The sequence below is a fragment of the Thunnus thynnus genome, chromosome 22, assembly GCF_963924715.1.
Source record: "Thunnus thynnus chromosome 22, fThuThy2.1, whole genome shotgun sequence".
Lineage (NCBI taxonomy): Eukaryota > Metazoa > Chordata > Actinopteri > Scombriformes > Scombridae > Thunnus > Thunnus thynnus.
In genome coordinates this window covers 5249433-5268231 of record NC_089538.1, presented here as the reverse complement: position 1 = coordinate 5268231, position 18799 = coordinate 5249433, and the positions used below count along the sequence as shown (strand labels likewise).

At 37.8% G+C, this 18799-nt stretch overlaps 1 protein-coding gene across 6 annotated transcripts in view; it reads left to right on the top strand.

The window, feature by feature from the left end:
• nrxn2b (neurexin 2b) overlaps window positions 1-18799 on the top strand; it is a 715289-nt gene that overhangs the window by 199108 nt on the left and 497382 nt on the right. For 5 of the 6 annotated variants that reach the window (XM_067579159.1, XM_067579157.1, XM_067579160.1 and 2 more), the window contains one exon: window positions 741-770. The exons of the other annotated variant lie outside the window; for it this stretch is intronic. In XM_067579159.1, the coding sequence (XP_067435260.1) occupies window positions 741-770 (30 nt within the window). The remainder of the gene's footprint in view (window positions 1-740; window positions 771-18799) is intronic. 6 annotated transcript variants of the gene reach the window in all.

Below are 18799 nucleotides of genomic sequence, written 5' to 3'. Positions count from 1 at the left end.
CATAATTTCCTATGTTTTTTGTCTGTATAGGTTGTTTCTGTCTGTGAAATGGTTTGCTGGGTATTGTTGCCTGATTCAGAAGGTACTTAATGGTAACTATTGTTCACCAACCATTGTGAATGTTTTTCTTTGAAATCTATTGATATGCGGTTTTTGCTAGATGTGTGCAATAGCCTACAGTAAGCTAAATAAGTATTTTAGGCTGTACTCACATCTGTGTGGGAATAATATTTGGCTTTGGGTTTCTACAGACAACGCAAAACATTTTATCCTGTAGTGTTTTTCCTGGTTTATCTCTGACCCTCTCTGTGTGAGACCTTGCAGAGCTCAGATTCTTTTTTTATGACTTGAGTACAGTAAGAGATGAGGAATCCAGTTCAAATCTTTTCTGCCAAACAGTTCTCTGTGTGTTCCATAAGTACTCCAGAGGAAAAAAAAGCATTTGTGAGAGCAATAGCCTTCGGGGGTTGCGCCAAATGAAAATGCTTTTTTTTCTAAACCCCCCACACCTCACTCAAAAAGTGTTTGCTTGTTTTCTGTTACTATTCGCTCTCTCTCTATCTCTATCTCTCTTTCTCGTTTTTTACCTTTGATTTGAACTCTGACATCCACGTCTGCCCCAGGATGTCTGTCACAAACTGCAGTCCAACGTTGTGACAATGCTTTTTTTCTTCCCGTGCCTTTTATGACCTTCTTTTCTTCCTCTTTCTGTTCTTTTTTTCTGTTTTTTCCCTTTCAAGGTCTGGCGCACCTGACGTTAAACGACCAAGGTATGGGTTCATTCCTTTTTATTTTGGTTCTGTTTTTTTTTTTAGAGGAATTGACTCAGCCTCTTCGCCCCTAGCCCCTTGAAACTGCCGCTTTCCCTCACAATTTCCTCCTCCGCTTTTTACCTTTTCTCGGTGCCATATACCTCCATTTCCCCCCCAAAATCCTCCCTTGTCTTTTTAACCCCTTGCAACATCCTCCCCTATTGCTCCCCCTTATTTCTCTCCTTCCATATCTCCACTTTTTTTTTTCTTTTTGTTTTGGTTGTGCCTCCTGCTTCTCCTCCCTTTCCCTACCGCCATGTCTTTGTGCTTTTCTGTGACCTCCACCAATGTGTGTCCACCCCTTGTCCTGTCCTATGGCTCACGTCCTGGACCTTCACCTCTGACCACCTTTGACCCCGACGACCTGACCCTGGGGCTGAAGGTAACACTTTTCTGCTATCCCTTCTGCTTGGGTTTAAACAAAAAGAAGAGAAACTGCTGATTCTATTGGAAATGTGTTTGCTGGTCAAAGTTACAAAAGCAAAATGTGTTCACACTCCCATTCACTAACACTTCAAGGTGAAAGTGTTGTCGAATGTGCAGAGTTTTCATCACCACTCTGCTGACATTCCCATTGTTTGGCATTCAGATTTTTTAAAGGGTTATCATTCAAGTTCTGAACCTTAAATTACATGTGTTATATTTCTTTTTTTACAAGAAAATGTGTCTGCAATTGTTTCGATGTTTCTGTGATCACTAGATGTTGTTTTTGATGCTGTTATGTCTGTATTTACAGCACAAATACATCTAACACCACAGCTGTTTAATCTATGCCACACTACACAATATAATTTTTCGGAAATATACACTCACATTACTTTGTGTCCCACCAACATGTTTCTGCTCATCTTCTGACCTTTTGCACATTTGACATGTTTTTCAGAGAAGGTGTTCCAATCATGAGCAACACATTTTTTTATGTGCGAATTGGATGTCAGTATTTGTACTTTTACAGCCAAGATGCATTCTAAACTACACACCATGCTCCTGACTCTTTACTATTCCTCACAATTATATTCTCCTCATTCACTGACCTATATCTTCCGCTGACCTCCCACTGAGGCCTGTCCACAGAAAAAAGTGTTAAAGCAAAGTTCATAAGAAGAAAAGAAATGAACAAGTGCAGTAGCCAGTGAGTGTTCTGACTGGGCATGGATGAGGCATTGATAATATCGGCGTGTAATCGGTATTGACCAATATAAGCTTAAAATGAAATATCAGTATTGGCCTGAAATGAACATTTTTGCTGAAATGACGGGCCGATTCATTACCTTCTCCTCTGCCGCCTGGCTGTGCTTCCCTCCATGGACTTTTTCACCCTGACGGTCCTGGCGCTTCCTCCGCAGGCTCCACTTCACTCAGTTGCCTAACAGACCCACTGCTTCTTCCCACTTAAACCTGAATAAAAAACCGGGGATCAGTTTTCCGGTTGGATCCACATGGAGATCTGAGGCTAGCTGGCTGTTTTTCCCTTCGGCCATGCTGCGGCTAACGCTTTGCTAGCCTCCCAGCTAGTGCCGGTTCTCCATGTGGATCCAACCGGAGCACTGAGCCCTGGTTTGTTAATTACTTTAAAGTGGGAGGAGGTCTGTCGGGCAGCTGAGTGAAGAGGAGCCTGCGGAGGAAGCACTGGGACCCTTAGGGTGAAACAGTTTGAGGTGCTGCTGTGTTTGGCTGCACAGATAGGAAACACCTTGGCTGGCAGGATATACCAATGTGTTTGGAAAAAAAAAACCTTCTTCTTTTACTTTTGTGGTTTATAACGGCGGTTGGCAACTAGCATATTAGGTGCATTACTGCCACCTTCTGCTTCGGAGTGTGGACCAAAGATTAAATACTATCCATTAATCGTGACTGTCTAATAAACTCAAAGAAAACTCTACTGCTTGACTCACTTGGCAGGTTCATTAAAGTTTTAATGCTGAGCTCCTGAACTCCAGTCTTCCTAAGTTCTTACTTTATATATTGTCTTTCTTGATCATACATACAATCTATGATTGCATGCGAAATAGTCTCCTAGGCCAGGTGGAAAAAAATATGTGCATATATCAGTATAGACATCGGCAATCGGCCAAAATGAGTTGGAAAATAATGGCATATTGGATATTAGCAAAAAATCCAATATCGTGCATCCCTGGTTCTGACCTTTTACTGGTGTGAGGAGAGCTTCCTCTCTTCTATAATCGTAGTAAATGATCTATTGGGACTTGAGCAATGACCCTTTTCCTTTGACTCAAGTGAACAATTGAGGGAGAAGCCCAGGTTTCACCGGCAAATTCAAAAGTGAACTTGTTTTGGTTCTAATAGATCACTCAGACTTTTAGTGAACCTTGTTGAACCTTTACTTTACCCAATATTTAGTGTGAGGATTGGCACCAAAATTACCTCAGCTCATGTGTTGGATTTTAATTTTACAAAAAGTGAGGGGAAACATGTAGAGAAGAGTTAATATTCCAGTATGATATCCATACTCTTTCATTCTCATTGTAGATTATAGTATATGGAAAACAGATTAGACATAAATTACTGCTGTGAACACATTAAATAATTGCAGCAGTAGAATCAAAGTCAACTGTAGGCTACCATTAGGCTCCAAATCTATGTGTAAACTGATTTGAAGTGATGATATGAATTTGATTCATCACTTTAAAAAAGGACCACAGTTGTTTCCACTGGAGATGAAATGGTGCCTGAAAGATTGCCAGTAGATACGGTAGCAGTAAAACAGTCTGTGTGTTTCATTAATTTTAATTAGTGTAAAACCTGATTGATTAAAGACAAAGTTAGACCAAATGAGTGTGCTCATGAGAAGTGTCTCCATCCATGACACTTGACGCGAAAACTTAAGTTTACATAAGAGGCAAAGCAACGTTAGCCAGACACCTATATCACAAGGTTGACATTTTTTTTAAGGTTAGGGATATACAGACTATAATAATAATGTGCACCAACACAAACAATGTATCCTAAAATATGTCCTCATTCGTTGGATGATGCTCCTAACCACAAATGTAGCACATGCACTTTAGCAGTGTAACTATTCTATACATTCTCACTCACTTCTCACACTCAATCCCATACAGTAAAAATATTGTGTTAAAGAATGGGTTTTATACATAGATGAAACCATGAAGTTTTTTGTATTAACTATAGATTGTCAGCACTGACCAGTAAATTACTTGTATGGAATGGTTCTGTTGCACAGTACCCACTTTTTTACTGTCATCGAGCAAGATGCTTACCAGTTCATTGCTTCTGTACGGCACGATACAAAGGATGAACAGGGTTTCCCTAGAAAAATTGTTAGGCCTGGTGGCAAGAATCTTTTGAAGGGGGCCATGCCGGCAGCCAAGTGACTTTTTTGACAGCAACAGACTGATGGCAGCATTAAGGTGGGGCCCCTTAGTTTCTGTGATAATAGAATCACGGAAGGAATCGCAGAATTCAGAATTTAAAAAAGCTATAACACATATAACATGGGGCCCTACATTAAGTCAGTGCTAAAAGTTGACATAATGTGTTATAAATAAGTCATTTATTCACACACATTTAAAAAAATCAACAACTATAGTAGAGTCTTACAAAGAATCTGGCAATGTACAGTCTTGGAATGCTGTGTTTTTTAACAATAGCAAAAGAAATTAAATTAAATATCAAAGTTTTTGCACTCTACAAAAAAGTCCTGATTGGCTACTGATTCTTACAGCCTTGGAATGCTGGGCACATTTCAAAAACAACAAAATAAAATCAAAGTTTATACCATAGCTGGTTGATAAGCTCTGACACACCTTTACTGCTCCCTGGAATAAATTGCAGCTCATTCATGTCACTACAATCAGCAAAATTTGTCTACACAATTTTCCGGAACTCTGCTTCGCCTGAAGGACTGCATTTTTTAATTTTTTTAATTTTTTTTGCAAACTGTGGATCATAATATACATGTCCAGCTACATTCACAGTTTATGCTGCTCACCCAGCTCTACACCGATCAGCTCTACACTGATAGCAGCCACCACCGCTCCCTCACTCTCACAAGTTTTTTGTTAGCTGTTAGCCTAAAACACTAGCGGTGCCTCAAATTGTCAAGACTGCTCTTCAGCAAAACCGCTAACAAAACTTTATGTCCTTAACTTGCAAGCTACAGTAAGTGGTTTTCCAACTATTATATCTATGTTTCCAACCAAGCTGGCGCACTGTAACTGTTAAAAAAAACATCTTAAAAATACATTTAAAAAAAAACAAAAACTCCCCAATGCTAAGGCCTGACGGGGGTCAGCTTAGGCCTGGCAGGCCGGTGGGCTTGCAATACACTGATGGAAACCCTAGATGAATATATTTTCCTATCCCCAGCAGACAGTCGCTGCCACCAGCAGATGAATCATAACCATAATCCCCTCATCTCTATGCAGCGTCTACTCTGCCTCCCTATAACATCTCCCGCAACCTACTGCCATTTAATACTGATCCCTAGCTGTAGTCCATCCAAGACGGGGCTGACTGTTTACTCCAGTCACACACTCATAGCTAGATGAGCTCACACCAGGATAATAGAACATACCAGAAGAATGGAAGATCTGATATTAGAGTATCTATCAATCTCCATCATCCCTCCCTGAGACACGCCCTGATCTCAACATCAGACATTCAGTCTCTGATCCACCATGTGTAGAGCATAGCTGTGCTGTTCCTGTTAACTCTGCCTCCGCAAGCAGCAGGATCTAAACTAAAGGTTGCTGAAACAGAACAGTTCATAACTTTTTAAAAAAAAGAGAGAAAAGAGGGGTTGGGATTGAGGAAGATAAGGTGGGGAAAAAGTTGTAGAGAATAAATGGAATCTTATCACACTCACAGCTGAGCTGCCTTAATTTGCATGTCACTGAATGCAACCCACTTCCCTGTCTCTCATACATTACTTTCTCAAAGACTGATGTGTAATAAAAAACATCTCAAAAAAATAGGCCACAGGCATTCAATGAAAGTCTAATTCATAATTCTGTTTTGAGATAAAATAAAGCGACTACTGTACAGGTAACAATATTTTTTTCCCTTTTTATTATTTATTTTTATCAAGGCTAACCAATGCAAGTTAAATAAGGCCTACACAATGAACAAGGTAAATAACCTGGGGGAGGGATGCCATATTATCGGAGTTCAAAGAAAAGTAGCTGATTATGCTTGTTTTCATCAAACAATGCCTAGCCAGCCATTTATATTGATCACCCTGTAGCCAGAATTAATACAGTGTTTGTTCCCAATGGACAGGCCAAAAAAACATCTTAAAAGAGGAAAATCAATAAACTTATTTGGTAAAGGCCAGAATGTGTGACATGTTAGCGAATTAGCTGTTTTTCACTGAAGGACTTACGCACCTCTCAGCTTTCCAGGCATCAACTTCCCTTGAATATGTGTGTGTGCGCGCATGTGCATGCATTTATGGATGTGTTCATGTGAGCCAGGATAGCCCTGTTTTTAACAAAAAAAAGAGCGGTTTTGGTCAGTGTTCATGATCAGAGGCAGGGGCGTCAGCCATCACATAACCAGGGCTAGAAAATCAATGTCAGTCTCCTCTCAAACCCAAGGCTGTCCTTCACAGCTGTAGGAAGGACAAACCCCAGGCTTCAGTCACTGCTGATCTCTATCTTCCTGTCTGTAAGACTGCTGCCAACCTCACACACTGGGCTGCATGCTTGGCAAGCTACAGATTACATTTAACAATAAGATAATTATTTAAAAAGAGCCATGACAGACACGGACTCTCTGAGCAATAATTTTCAACAACCAAAATAATTAAACTTGTCTACTCTCTTGGATGAACATCGCCCTAAATATTTGCATTTAAAACAATATTTACACTATAGTAATTGACAAATTCAAGAGCATTTTCTGGCATTACCCTCTGCTCCCCTCACCACTAAGGACTACCACTCATACCTAAATATTATTCTTTAAATAACATGAGGCTTGTCAACTGTCATGGCAGTTGAGTAACAAAGACTAGTCCTTATATACAAATACATTATTAGGCAATGGTTAAAATTACGTGTAACAAGAACATTTAAATTTTATTGCACCAAAGACATTTTTACTGCAATTTGAAATGAAAGGGTTCTCAACTTCTGATTATATCAGAGAAAAGCATATTTGATATTTTTTAATGGATTTTGGATGCAAAAGAATAACATGCACAGAGATTGTCATGGTGAGATACTGTAGATGAAATTCTGTACATGCAGCAGCAGAATAGAACTTCAGCTATTGGAGCTACCTCTGTTTGTAATGCAAAAAGGCAGTGCAGTGTTGACCCTGACTAAATGTGGTCAAACTTTCACTGAGATCAACTTTTTAACAGAAATGGCAATATGTATATTGCCATTGACTATGGTGAGAAAAAGGGCAGACATTAAGACTTGAATAGGATAAGATACACTTTCATACTTTAGTACTTTAAAATTTATATTTTTTAATTATTTATAGTATTATTATTGTCTGGTATTTTTCAGTATTTTATTCCCATTCTTTGTGTGATATAACATGTTTTTTTTGTTTCTTTCTTTGTTTTGTTTTTATATCTTATTGCGCGGGGCCTGTGTAATGTTAATTTCATTCCCTTACATGTACAATGTGTTGGAATGACAATAAAAACCTTGAAATTACAATAAAAACTTGAAATAATTGAAATCTTACCTTACTCAAGTCAGACCTTGATTTTGACCCTCAAAATTTGAGACCTATTAGCCAAAAAATTAAGGTAGTTAATACATCACAGTCTTAAAAATCTTCTCATACAATTTGGTCCTATTTGACCCAGGTCTTTTTACAGAAAGTGCATTATTATACAGGAGCACTTTCATAACAACTTATCTCGTCAGAGATGAGACAGCACAATCCCTAGGGAATGTGCACACATATGCATATTTTAAACATATGAAACATTTATTTTATTTTTGAAATTTAAACTGTGGTCATCTAGTATGGTATACTAGAGGACTGTTGTTTGTCTTACCTCTGGCTCATACAAAAATATAACAACATGACCTGGTTGAAATTAATTGTCGAGCAGAAGTCGCAGGGTAAGTTCATATGGAAGTGCAAAGTGACCTATGAAACTATGACAGCATGTAGAATTTAAACAGGAGCTTAAAATGATACAAGTACTACTGTATGACAATGTACTGTATGTAATTATAGACGTAGTCTATTTCCTTGGGCCAGCAATTTCCAAGGTGTTGATGCATCACTCTAAACAGCTGCCCTGAAGCTGTTTCAGCTGATACAAACTAATTAAGGGGCCCTTAAATAAATAAAACTGCCGTTTCCAATAATAGGAAAAAAAGTGCAAGTTAATGGCTTTAAATTGCCAACATTTCCAGCCCCTTTGGGAATGCAGATGTTTTTGCCCACAGATCATTTGGTTTCTGTTCGAATGAAGTCCCCTGCTGCCACCAACACCACCTCCTCTTTTGGAGAGGCCAGCATGATGCATACTGGGAATCAAATTAACCAGGCCCTGGGAGATTGTCTCTTGGCAGGTTTAATGTAGATCTCTTTGGAGATACTGGAGGGAAAATGAAGGGAATATCCAGTCAGATCTGTATCTAACCTCGAATGTAATAGACTAGGTCCAGGTCAAGATAGCCATCTCTGTCTGAGCTCACTGAGGGCAGTTTATGGAGTCCATGTGCCACTGTGTTCTGCTCAAGCTATTTAAAACACACTGAGAACTGCAATGAAGTTCAGTATAAGTGTGAAACCAGTTGGTCTTCATTTTCATGCTGTTAAGTAACACTGATCCATTACTTTATTAGCTCATTGATAAATCAGACCAATACTGGCTAATAATAAGTGGATATGATCCATATAGTATTGTTCTCGTCTCATATGATGAATATGAAACAGTCTGATTAGGTCTGTCAGTTATTCAAAACGTTCCTGTCTGGTCTAAGCATCACTCCTGAATTTATTTATGTAACATTGTAATCTGAACTGACAAAAGTTTGCATGAATACACTATTACTGTGTTCATATTATGTATGTTATTTTGAGCTTGGCTTCATATTCTAAATGATATATAAGATTCTAGGGCAAATCATTAAATTATTAACTACTAAATAGTGTGAATGTTAAGTTGATGGTTATTTAAAATTTTTTGTACAAATTATTGTACTATAATTAAAGATGCTCCTCCTGAGTGCCATGTGACTTTGAGTGAAGGTAGCCTGCTATTCACTGCCCACTGTCCAAGCCTTATTTGAGCAGTAGAGGCTTTCTCCAATAAGCTTGAACAGGTTTATGCACACATACTTTTATAAACAACACACAGACAAAAATAAAAAATGCACACATGGACATAAAAGCACACAGAGAAATACTCATAATTTGCCAAGCCACTGGCCATGGCTTGACAAAGGCAACAGAATATACTTCATGTTTTGATCATAGAAAATGATATTTAAAAATATGTGTCCTTCTGATTCATGATTTAAAATATTTATTTTCCAGCACCAAAATATGGGCTACATTATTACGGTAGCAATGTTTCAGAAAAAAGGATGACCAGTGAAACAAAGAACCAAACAAATACTGGAACTTCATTTTGGTAACAGATAATTCCTTTGTGACCTGGGACCACTAAGATTTTCTTTAAAATCATCATATATCAAGGAAATATGAAAACTTTCATGCTCTTTTTCAGCAACATCTTGCTTCACGCTCCTAACAGATTATGGAAATGTCCTGAACAACTACTGTCTGAGGAGGTGAAAACCTTTCAGTTCAAGTGCTTTCAGACAGCAAGTGGTTACTGCAGTATCTTCCGCCTGGCAAAGCCATTATTCTGTCATTTGAATGGGCAGGAACAGGGTGCAACTTGACAACAACGACAAAACATGGCTGTGTTGCTGCACAATTTGATCTAATGTGACAATTGGTGATAAGTCAGTCAGAATAATCTTATAGCTAGTAAACAGAGGTTTAAACTTAATCCTCTTTTTTTAAGTCTAAGATAACTTATATAAAACTATAGGGAATAAATATGAGCAAAACCCATTTGCTACTGATATATGCTGTTTTCTATTAGTATATATTAATCTTGACAAGCAATACATTATCATCTTACTCTAATATAAGTTCATCGTTATTAGCTTTGCTAAATGTTGACATGGCTCAGCCACTCTCTCCAGAGTTGAATTAATCAGTTTCAGTTCAGCACCATAAGTACTACGCTGCTGAAATGAAATTATGCTTGAATTGGATTAATATTTTGGCAAAGTAAAAATAAAATTGATATTCAGATGAACGTTTGAATATACCGTGCTAAAATTCATTAACGCACTGTGATTCTAGTTCAAAATTTTATCCTCATTGTGAAACCCAATGGATGATCATTTTGATTTATACAGTGATCTCTTCCACCCTGTTCAGCAGCCTGAGCTTGGTGGTCTGTTTGGCTTGAAGCCTGCGAGGCTACTGCTAAGACATTAGGCCTGGATGTAGAGCTGCCACAGTATTAAATTTTTCCCTACCACACAAATTAGCGAAGCTATTCAAACTGTCACAGTAACTTCCATTTAAAAAAACAAAACAAAAAAAAACAACAACAGCAAAAAAAACTCGGATGTTATAAAATTATTGGTTCCTAATTACCATATTGGCCCAATATAAGGCGATCCTGATTATAAGAAGAACCCTCCCTTTTCCAACACCTGTTTTGGGAAAAATACAACTTACATCATAGTAAAGTTAAATACTCACACACTCTCCTGCCAGACTCTCGGAAGTGGTCAAAAATTATTTTTTTCCAGCAGTTAGCATTTATAAGACTGCCTGTATGTCTTTTTGAACTCCTTATCATCTGTGACAGTGGTATTTGGCAGCTTGACATATTCCATTTCTGCAGTAGAGACGTCAGAAGATGCTTTGGACTCGTTTTCACTGGTCATGAATTTATTTCCTCCGTGGCAGAAAAACATGTTACATAAGCCTTCAGAAACCCATGCGGGTTAAACTGGACTAATGAAACACTTTTAGGGCTGACTGACTCTAATATGCTCAATTTTAACAGACTTCAAGACACTTGCTAGCCTAGCAACATTAAGGCTACAAACAACTCGTAATGCACAGGAGTTGGTTTTACACTGGTACTTTATCCATTCAATATTTGATGTTGTTAACACGTAATTGTCTAGACCCCGAATATAAGTCAACCACACTTTTCCAGGAAAAAAAACACATCTCATATTCAGACCAAAATGGTAAACTTTTCAGATGCATTTATTCCTGTAGTAGTCTATTCTTTATATCCTCTGTAGTCTAAATGGCTATCTTTATTCCAGTGTTGACATTAAGAGGCCGACTTTGCAGCAGGAATATTGGTCGGCATTCGGCAGGCATGTAATTTTTTATGTCAAGCCTCAGAGAATAACTAATGTCCCATCACTTGAGCTGCTCTGCTCACTCAGCGGTGAAGCGGTGATCAGCTTTACTCTGCGGTGGGCATGATGTGATTGCGTTACTACGGTAATTCGGTAACCACAGCAGCTCTACCTGGACAGCAGAAGTCCTCACACAGGCAGGAATTTCTCCTGACACAGCAGCAGGCTAAAATGGATGGAGCTCTACAGCAGCCTGAATCTGCTTCGCACAGTCCTCACAGTCATACAGAGAAAAGCCTGTGATGAGCACGTCTGTGGCTATGGGCCCCTGTGCCTATAGCATATCAGGGCTACTGCACTATTATCAGAGTTTCAGTTTCTACTCTAAACCAAAATTTAAAATATCTAGACAAAATTTATACACATGGAGTTTAAGAGTTAGAATGAATATAACATATTTTGTCTCCATCTTAAGACAACTGTAACAGACTAAAACAATAATATGACTTTCCTGCTTCATGAAGCAGATGTAAAAGAGGATTTGCCAGAGCCAAAATGAAAATACATAAAATGTAGGTGGTGTAAGGTTTTATGCCCTTGAAGCTGTACAAAGATGAGTGTACAAAAGTTACTTCATGCAACCAATGATAGGAAGACAAAAGTAGCAGTCTAATTAACAATGTCTATTAAATAAAAGATCAGAATCCATAGTCGAGGTCAATCATGTATGAGAGTTCCCTATTAATGGTGTAATCACAATCACAAGGCTAATGCTGATTGACAGGGCTGGACTGAGGCTACCCTGTGTGACCTTCAGTGGCTCCCTGGGGTGAAGCCAATCACAGTGTGTGACAGTCCCCAGTCCCTCTGCCCCCTTCTCTGAGATTGATCAGAGGCCTGCATTGTGTTTCCTAGGCTAGGCACGCCTCATTATTGACAGCCTCACTTAGAGAAACTGACAGGACACATCATACACCCAGCGAACTCCCACTTTACTTGGCAATGGACATTCTGGGCTGTTTACACATACATGCACACACAACAACAGACTTTCATTTAATGCCTCAATGTGTGATAGGTTGCAGCTCAGTAAATTACTAAATTCAATCCAATTGCTCCTGAGTTCGATAAATCATAGTATCATTTATTTGACTTTGCTTTTGTTGCACCTTTTTGGTAAAAAAAAAAAAAAAGAAAAAAAAGCTATTTCTGTTGGAAGGGCACTCTAAAGAGGAAAAAAGGACCATACACAAGCATACCAAAGACGTGCAAAATCATTATTTTAGCATTGTAAGTTTGCATTAATATGACCATTGCAATAAAGAAATGGATCTCATCACAGCTTGACAAAGCAGTGCATACGATGAGGATCAGAAAACAGCGAGGCTCCCATCTGTTAGATGAATTCCTGGAATACGGGCATAGAAATGTAACAACATTGTATAACTATTGTTTTCAGGAGCTGAAAATTGTCTGAAAGTTTTATATATAGTATTTTTAATGACACTTCATCTCACTCGTCTTTATCTCTCTCTGTAATCCCCTCCTGTGAATTTGGAATGTGCACGGTATGACATGTAGGAGTATTAATACTTTATTATTGAATTACCTCGTTATTGGGGACACCACCTCCTTTTTGGTTAGGAATTGTTAGTGCCAAGAGGGAGCACTAACTCTTGTTCAATTTAATCAATGAATCAGCCTCATAATCGTAAATTCTTGTCCCAAACAGTGACCTCTGTTCACTACAGTTCAAAGAAACAACAAAACACTTCTAGGATAAATGAAGACATTTATTAATAGCTAAATGTCTTGAGGATACATGATAAAGCATAAGATAATTTACAGAAAATAATAAATAAAAAGAAAGTAAAATAAATAAATAAGGCCTAGGAATGATAATAAAAATAATAAAGAAAATTATTCAGCAAAAGTGGCTCGAAGTGTGTAACTCGAGGCTTAATGTGTTGCACCGGGGAATGCTAAGGGAAAGCTAATTCAACTTCTCTTAATAAATTCTTATAATTTTAACATTATTCAACATCAACCCTTGATCACAAAGCCAGGTTGAGGTGTTTTGTCGTGGTAGAGGCGTCATCGCGGCAGGTCCAGCGCATAGACTGTTCAATGCTGATCCAGCATTGTCTGATGCAGCATCACCAGTGGTGTTGAAGTGAAAGAGCACGGATCAGCTGTGGCTCATCTTTGTAGGTGTAGAGAATCAAGCCGTGTCAGGCTGCTCTGAAAGAGTCTTTAGGCCGGTTTATCTTCTATTTTGTAGTATTGCTCTCAGAGAGCAGGTAGAGGTTCAGTTTCAAGCATTCTTCTTATTCTTCTTCTCCTTCTGGAGCTTAAGTTGAGGATTCAGGCTGTGGTTGGCTTGTAGTGACTCGAGTTGAGTGCCCAATAAAGTTTAGTCTGACTATGCTCAAATCTTCAGCAGTGTCTACTTTAAACTGAAATACTGTACGTGTTAACTTCAAAATTGAAGTACTATATGTGGAAATACGAGACTTAATATTACTAATAAAACAATTAAATTAACTTGTTGATATAAAAGATTAAATGTGGACATATTTAGCTGAAAAACGAATAAAAGAGACCTCTTCAGATTTTTCTTGAGTTCTTGGAGGCCAGCTCAAAGAGGAATCTCTTCAAGGCTGTTTTTATAAGTTAGGATAAAACGGGAGGAGTTTGGGTGTGTTCTAAAGGGTTTTGCACCGAATTATTGATGGATATTCAATTCTTTTGTTTTAGGGGCTTTAGGTGTGGCTGGTGGTTTGCAGCCTGCGTCTCCTGAAGTAAAGGAAAGTAAAGTCATGATATTTTCTGATTAATAACAGTCCTGCAGCTTGTATCGTATTTGTAAAACCATTAAAGAAACAGTTAAGCAGTTTACATGATTCATAAGTCAGTTCTCCTAAGAAACAAACATTAATCTTCATATTAACACTTCATGATGTTTAAGCATATAACCTCCATTGATTCATCTTTCTCAAACTATTTACACGTCTTAAACAATCTACTGAAATCAAGTTTAATACTATAGTGAAAGGAAATAAAGTTAGGCAACACTTAGGTGATTAGATTACTTTCAGAAACATATTTAAATATTACTTCAACTTCGTAATATAAAGCATTCAATGTGACTATACTTTAACAATAAAAGAAAACTTAAAACTGAAATCCTTCAAACATTATATCTTTACATTCCTATTACTTCAGAAACGTCATTCTTTTGATACAACTACTTGTCTAATTTAACTATTAAAATATGATTGTCTATGAGGTTAATAGATCACAAGTTAAACACTTGGGTGACTTTAAAATACAAAAACATGGTTACCAAACATTCATTAACTCTTCACATAAGGGAATTTAACTCTTGTCAATAGAGGGGAGTATGGTTATATGTAGTATAAAAGGTTAATAAAATCTAAGTCCTATATCTCTTTAGTAGTAGTCATACACCTAGGAAAGTTATACCATTCTTCTTGTATTTACATGACAAATAACATGATATAAGTTGCATAATGATTAGTTATTTCATTTACATGAATCACAGATTTGCCTCAGGTTTGCAGGGAGGCTTCACAAAGTCCTCAGGAATGTGGGTTAGTTTATGGCTTTGGTGATAAGAGTCTGTGCTCCATCTAAGATGGGAGTTGTTTTTCTCTGGTCCAAGTGGCCTTTAGGATCAGTTCATGCTTTTAGTTTGTGTCATAATTCAACTTATCGAAATGATTTCTTAGGAGGTCTTTCTGAGTCTGTTGAGCATCACTGATCAACCCCACTTAGAGGGTTACAAAGGTCAATTCTGCAGGCCGGGGGCCTGCGCTACAAACTTAGGAATCCAGGGAGTCTGTCTCTTATTTTCCTAAAGAATCAAAGATTAGTTAACACAATTAAAGAACAAGCAGTTGTCCTCCTACAGACACAATATGTGCCATATTCTAATAGAATAAATGGTACAGTGTAGGACACAGTTGAGAGAGCTCTGTCTGTGGCACTTTTACAGAGCCTTTTAATAACGTTTAAAAACATAATTTGCTTTATTGGCTTAGCCATCAGGAGACATTTAGGTTTCACTTTGACATTACTGGAGAAGCCATGGATTGAACTGCCAACCATGCGACTGATAGATGACCCACTCTCCCTGCTGAGCCATAGTTGCCCTTGTTTTAATATAATACGTTAGCATATTTTTGCACTGTCATTATCAAAAGAAATCACAAAATCTTATATAGTTGACAATAATATCAAAGTCTTATCCCAGACTTTCTTCTCAGTGAGGGCAAAACATTTTTCTTATGCCTATTTAATCTCACACTTACATTATTTTCATTTGTCTGTAAATATGCATAACCTAGTACAAAGTGACAACCTTCTAAATGTCACACAAATTCCTTGCAAGGCCAGAGGGTGATGTACTTTTCATCACGACACAATGTTTCATGTGATTTGATTTAAGGGGAAAAAAGCAAAAATAAAATGACACTTAACGTGACCAAGCCCAAGGAAGTCATGAGACATCTGAGTCTGGCTGAGAATCTAAGATGAGGTTTAAAATATATCATCGGTGGGCAGGCATAATTGAAGCAAAGTCAATTGTGTAAATGAATCATGAAATTTAAATGATTGTATATTAAAGGTGAATACAATGGAATGATGAGGACAGGCTTGAGCAAGGTTTGACCACTTTAAAAAAGTTGCATATGAACACAAAGACAGAAATACAGAGAGAGGGACATTAAACTGGGTGCACAGTAAACAGTAAATAGGTAAAAAAAAGAAAAGAAAAACCTTTTCTGTAGACAAATTATAAAAGTGTACAAGTCAACAACCAGAACTTATCACTGGAAAAAATGGTGCACCAAGAAACCACAACATTCTTCTAAAATGCAAATCAAATGTAGTAATACTGGCTTATAAAAACTTCAAATGTTGATACTCTCTTGGGGGGAAAATATATACACACATAGATGTGTCTGGAGCATGAATATATTAAATGTTATGTGTATAGAATTCATTGAGCTGATTGTGGTTTAGATGATAACATGACTTCCTACCTCAAGACACTCCCAAACTTTGTGAAAAAAGTTTTTAAGTAGCCATTATACTGTAAAATCAAACATGATTCAGGGATTGCATTGCATATATTAGAATTTTTATGAAAATAATTTTGGTGACTACAACAATATCTGAGAAATGTGTATTGTCATCTTTTCCATTTTCAAAATGGGAAGCAAATACCATTCACAAATGAGTGACTGGGACTTCAGTTTAAAAACTGTTTAGTGCCTGCTGTACGGACCAATGGTGCAATAATACAGTTTATGCAATCCGTCCACTTTTAAATAGGGTGTTAAATGCATACTAAACCATGCCAATATTTTAGCATCTTATAAATATTAACATTTTAACCTTTTAAATAAATGTACAGAAAAATATTTAGAACAATTGAACATATCCTAACACTGGAAGTAGGGAAAGGAGAGCAGAAAATTCGTAATTAGTGCAACCCATGAGTGAAATATGAAGCACAGTTTTTCACATTTCACCACATAATTAATAAACCTAACTGATAGAAACTTAATTTGTGCTTAGACTGGCTTGAGGATGCATTGTAGTTATTGAATGAATGAAGTGAGTGAGTACGGGGCACTCAACTTCTACTCTAAGACTAAAAAATATTCAGTATAATATAATAAGTTTTAGGTACCAAAAGTAAAGTGAGAATGCTTACAAAAATATTGCCATAAATTGTTTTAATTTATCAATTAACTTCTTACAAAGTTGAGTAAACGGCAGAAACCTAAATGAAATCAATATTTGTTGTGAGCAGCTTTGCCTTTAAAACAGCAGCAGTTCTCCTCGGTACACTTTAACACAGTTTTTCATGATAACTTGCAGGTAGGTTGTAACCATCCTGGAGAAAGAATGTTCTTCTGTGGATTTATTATTTAGGCCATCTCAGGTGCTTCTTCACGTAATCCCAGATTGACTCCATGATGTTGAGATCAGGGCTCTGTGGGGACCATACCGTACCATCTATTGCAGGACTCATCATTCTTCTTGTTGCTGAAAATAGTTCTTTATGACTCTAGCTGTATGCTTGGGGTCATTGTCATGTCATGAATAAATTTGGGACCGATCAGACACCTCCCTGATGGTATTGCATAATTGATAAGAATCTAAACATCTAGGGTGCCTAAAACTTTTGCACAGCACTATAAGCGCTAATGGACATAGACATGGAAAACAACAAGTTCATTGTTTTAGAGAAACTACTACTAACACTTGCAAAGAATTCTAACAAGGTTACGTTAAGGGGCTGCCAAAGATCAGGGGAGGTAGAAGCCAACCAAAAGTTGTAAAGAACACATATATTATGAGTTCCATGAATCTTTAATAAGAGTGGCTACTTTGAGACAGTGATTGACTAAACAAGGTAACCAAATATGTCAATATTTATTGAACCATTGATGGATAGGGGCCATTAATATCTTGAACACATGAGCCAAAGCCCAGTGCAAGCAGAGTAATTTCAGTCTTCTTCATATGCAGCTATTGCCCTCTGTCCCTTTTTTCCCTTTAATTTAGTGGACCTTTACCCCAATGTTTTTTTTTCTCCAAGAATCAATGAACCCCTCCCCCCTCCACACACACACACACACACACACACACACACACACACACACACACACACACACACACACCTTTTTTTCCCCCTTCTTTTCTTTGTACCTTTGTTGTCCCTATTTAGAAGGGTACTTAATTGAATTTGGCCAATGGGGCATTAATCTTGGGGCATTGTGGTCGGAGTCTGGAAATTGGATCAGGTCAGGTTTTTACATGTTGTAATTAAGGTCACCAGGGGCAAGAAGTAGGGGGAGACGTGACGAGGGAGGGTGGAGGGAGTAGCACATAAGATAGAATAGAGAGGGAGGAGAGGGTAGAAGTGGGAAAGTGGGAGAGGTGAGTAAGGCTGTTTGGATGACTACTAAAAGAAAATACAGAGCAATGGCAGTTAGGGGTGGGTGGAAAAAAATGACTCCCATAGGAATTGCATTTCTTATCTTGTACAATTCTGAATCGATTCACAAATTCCAAAAATCAAGTTTTGTAACATTATTTGATAGCATCATGTTAATGGAATGAAATAGGCGGGACTTAACTGTGAGGCACAGTGCAGTACCCGATGCATGTACAGCGTGCACATGCTAGAGCTGTTCACTTGTTGTTCATCTTCAAAAAAAGCAAGCGTTTGGGTGCATTTTGGATTTAATAGCATAATAATTTGGAAGAGAAAGGTGATGTATTTTGTCAATACTTGCCCAAGGGCACCTTAGTGTTGTTGATAAGGGTCAGAGGATTGAGTCTCAAGAAAGCTAAAGAGGAGAGAGCAATGATAGATTTACAGACTAGATGAGAAAGGGAGGGCTTGGAGAGTGATGAAAGAGCGATGAGGAAGGGAAACAAGATAATAAAACCTCACATATTTTCACTGGGTATTGGCTAAGCAAAGGCATTTTGCTATCATAAGCATAGCCAAAGGGCCAGTAATTACAAAGGATCTCAAATGTGAGAGAAATACAAGTCGCCTCTCTCCCTCTT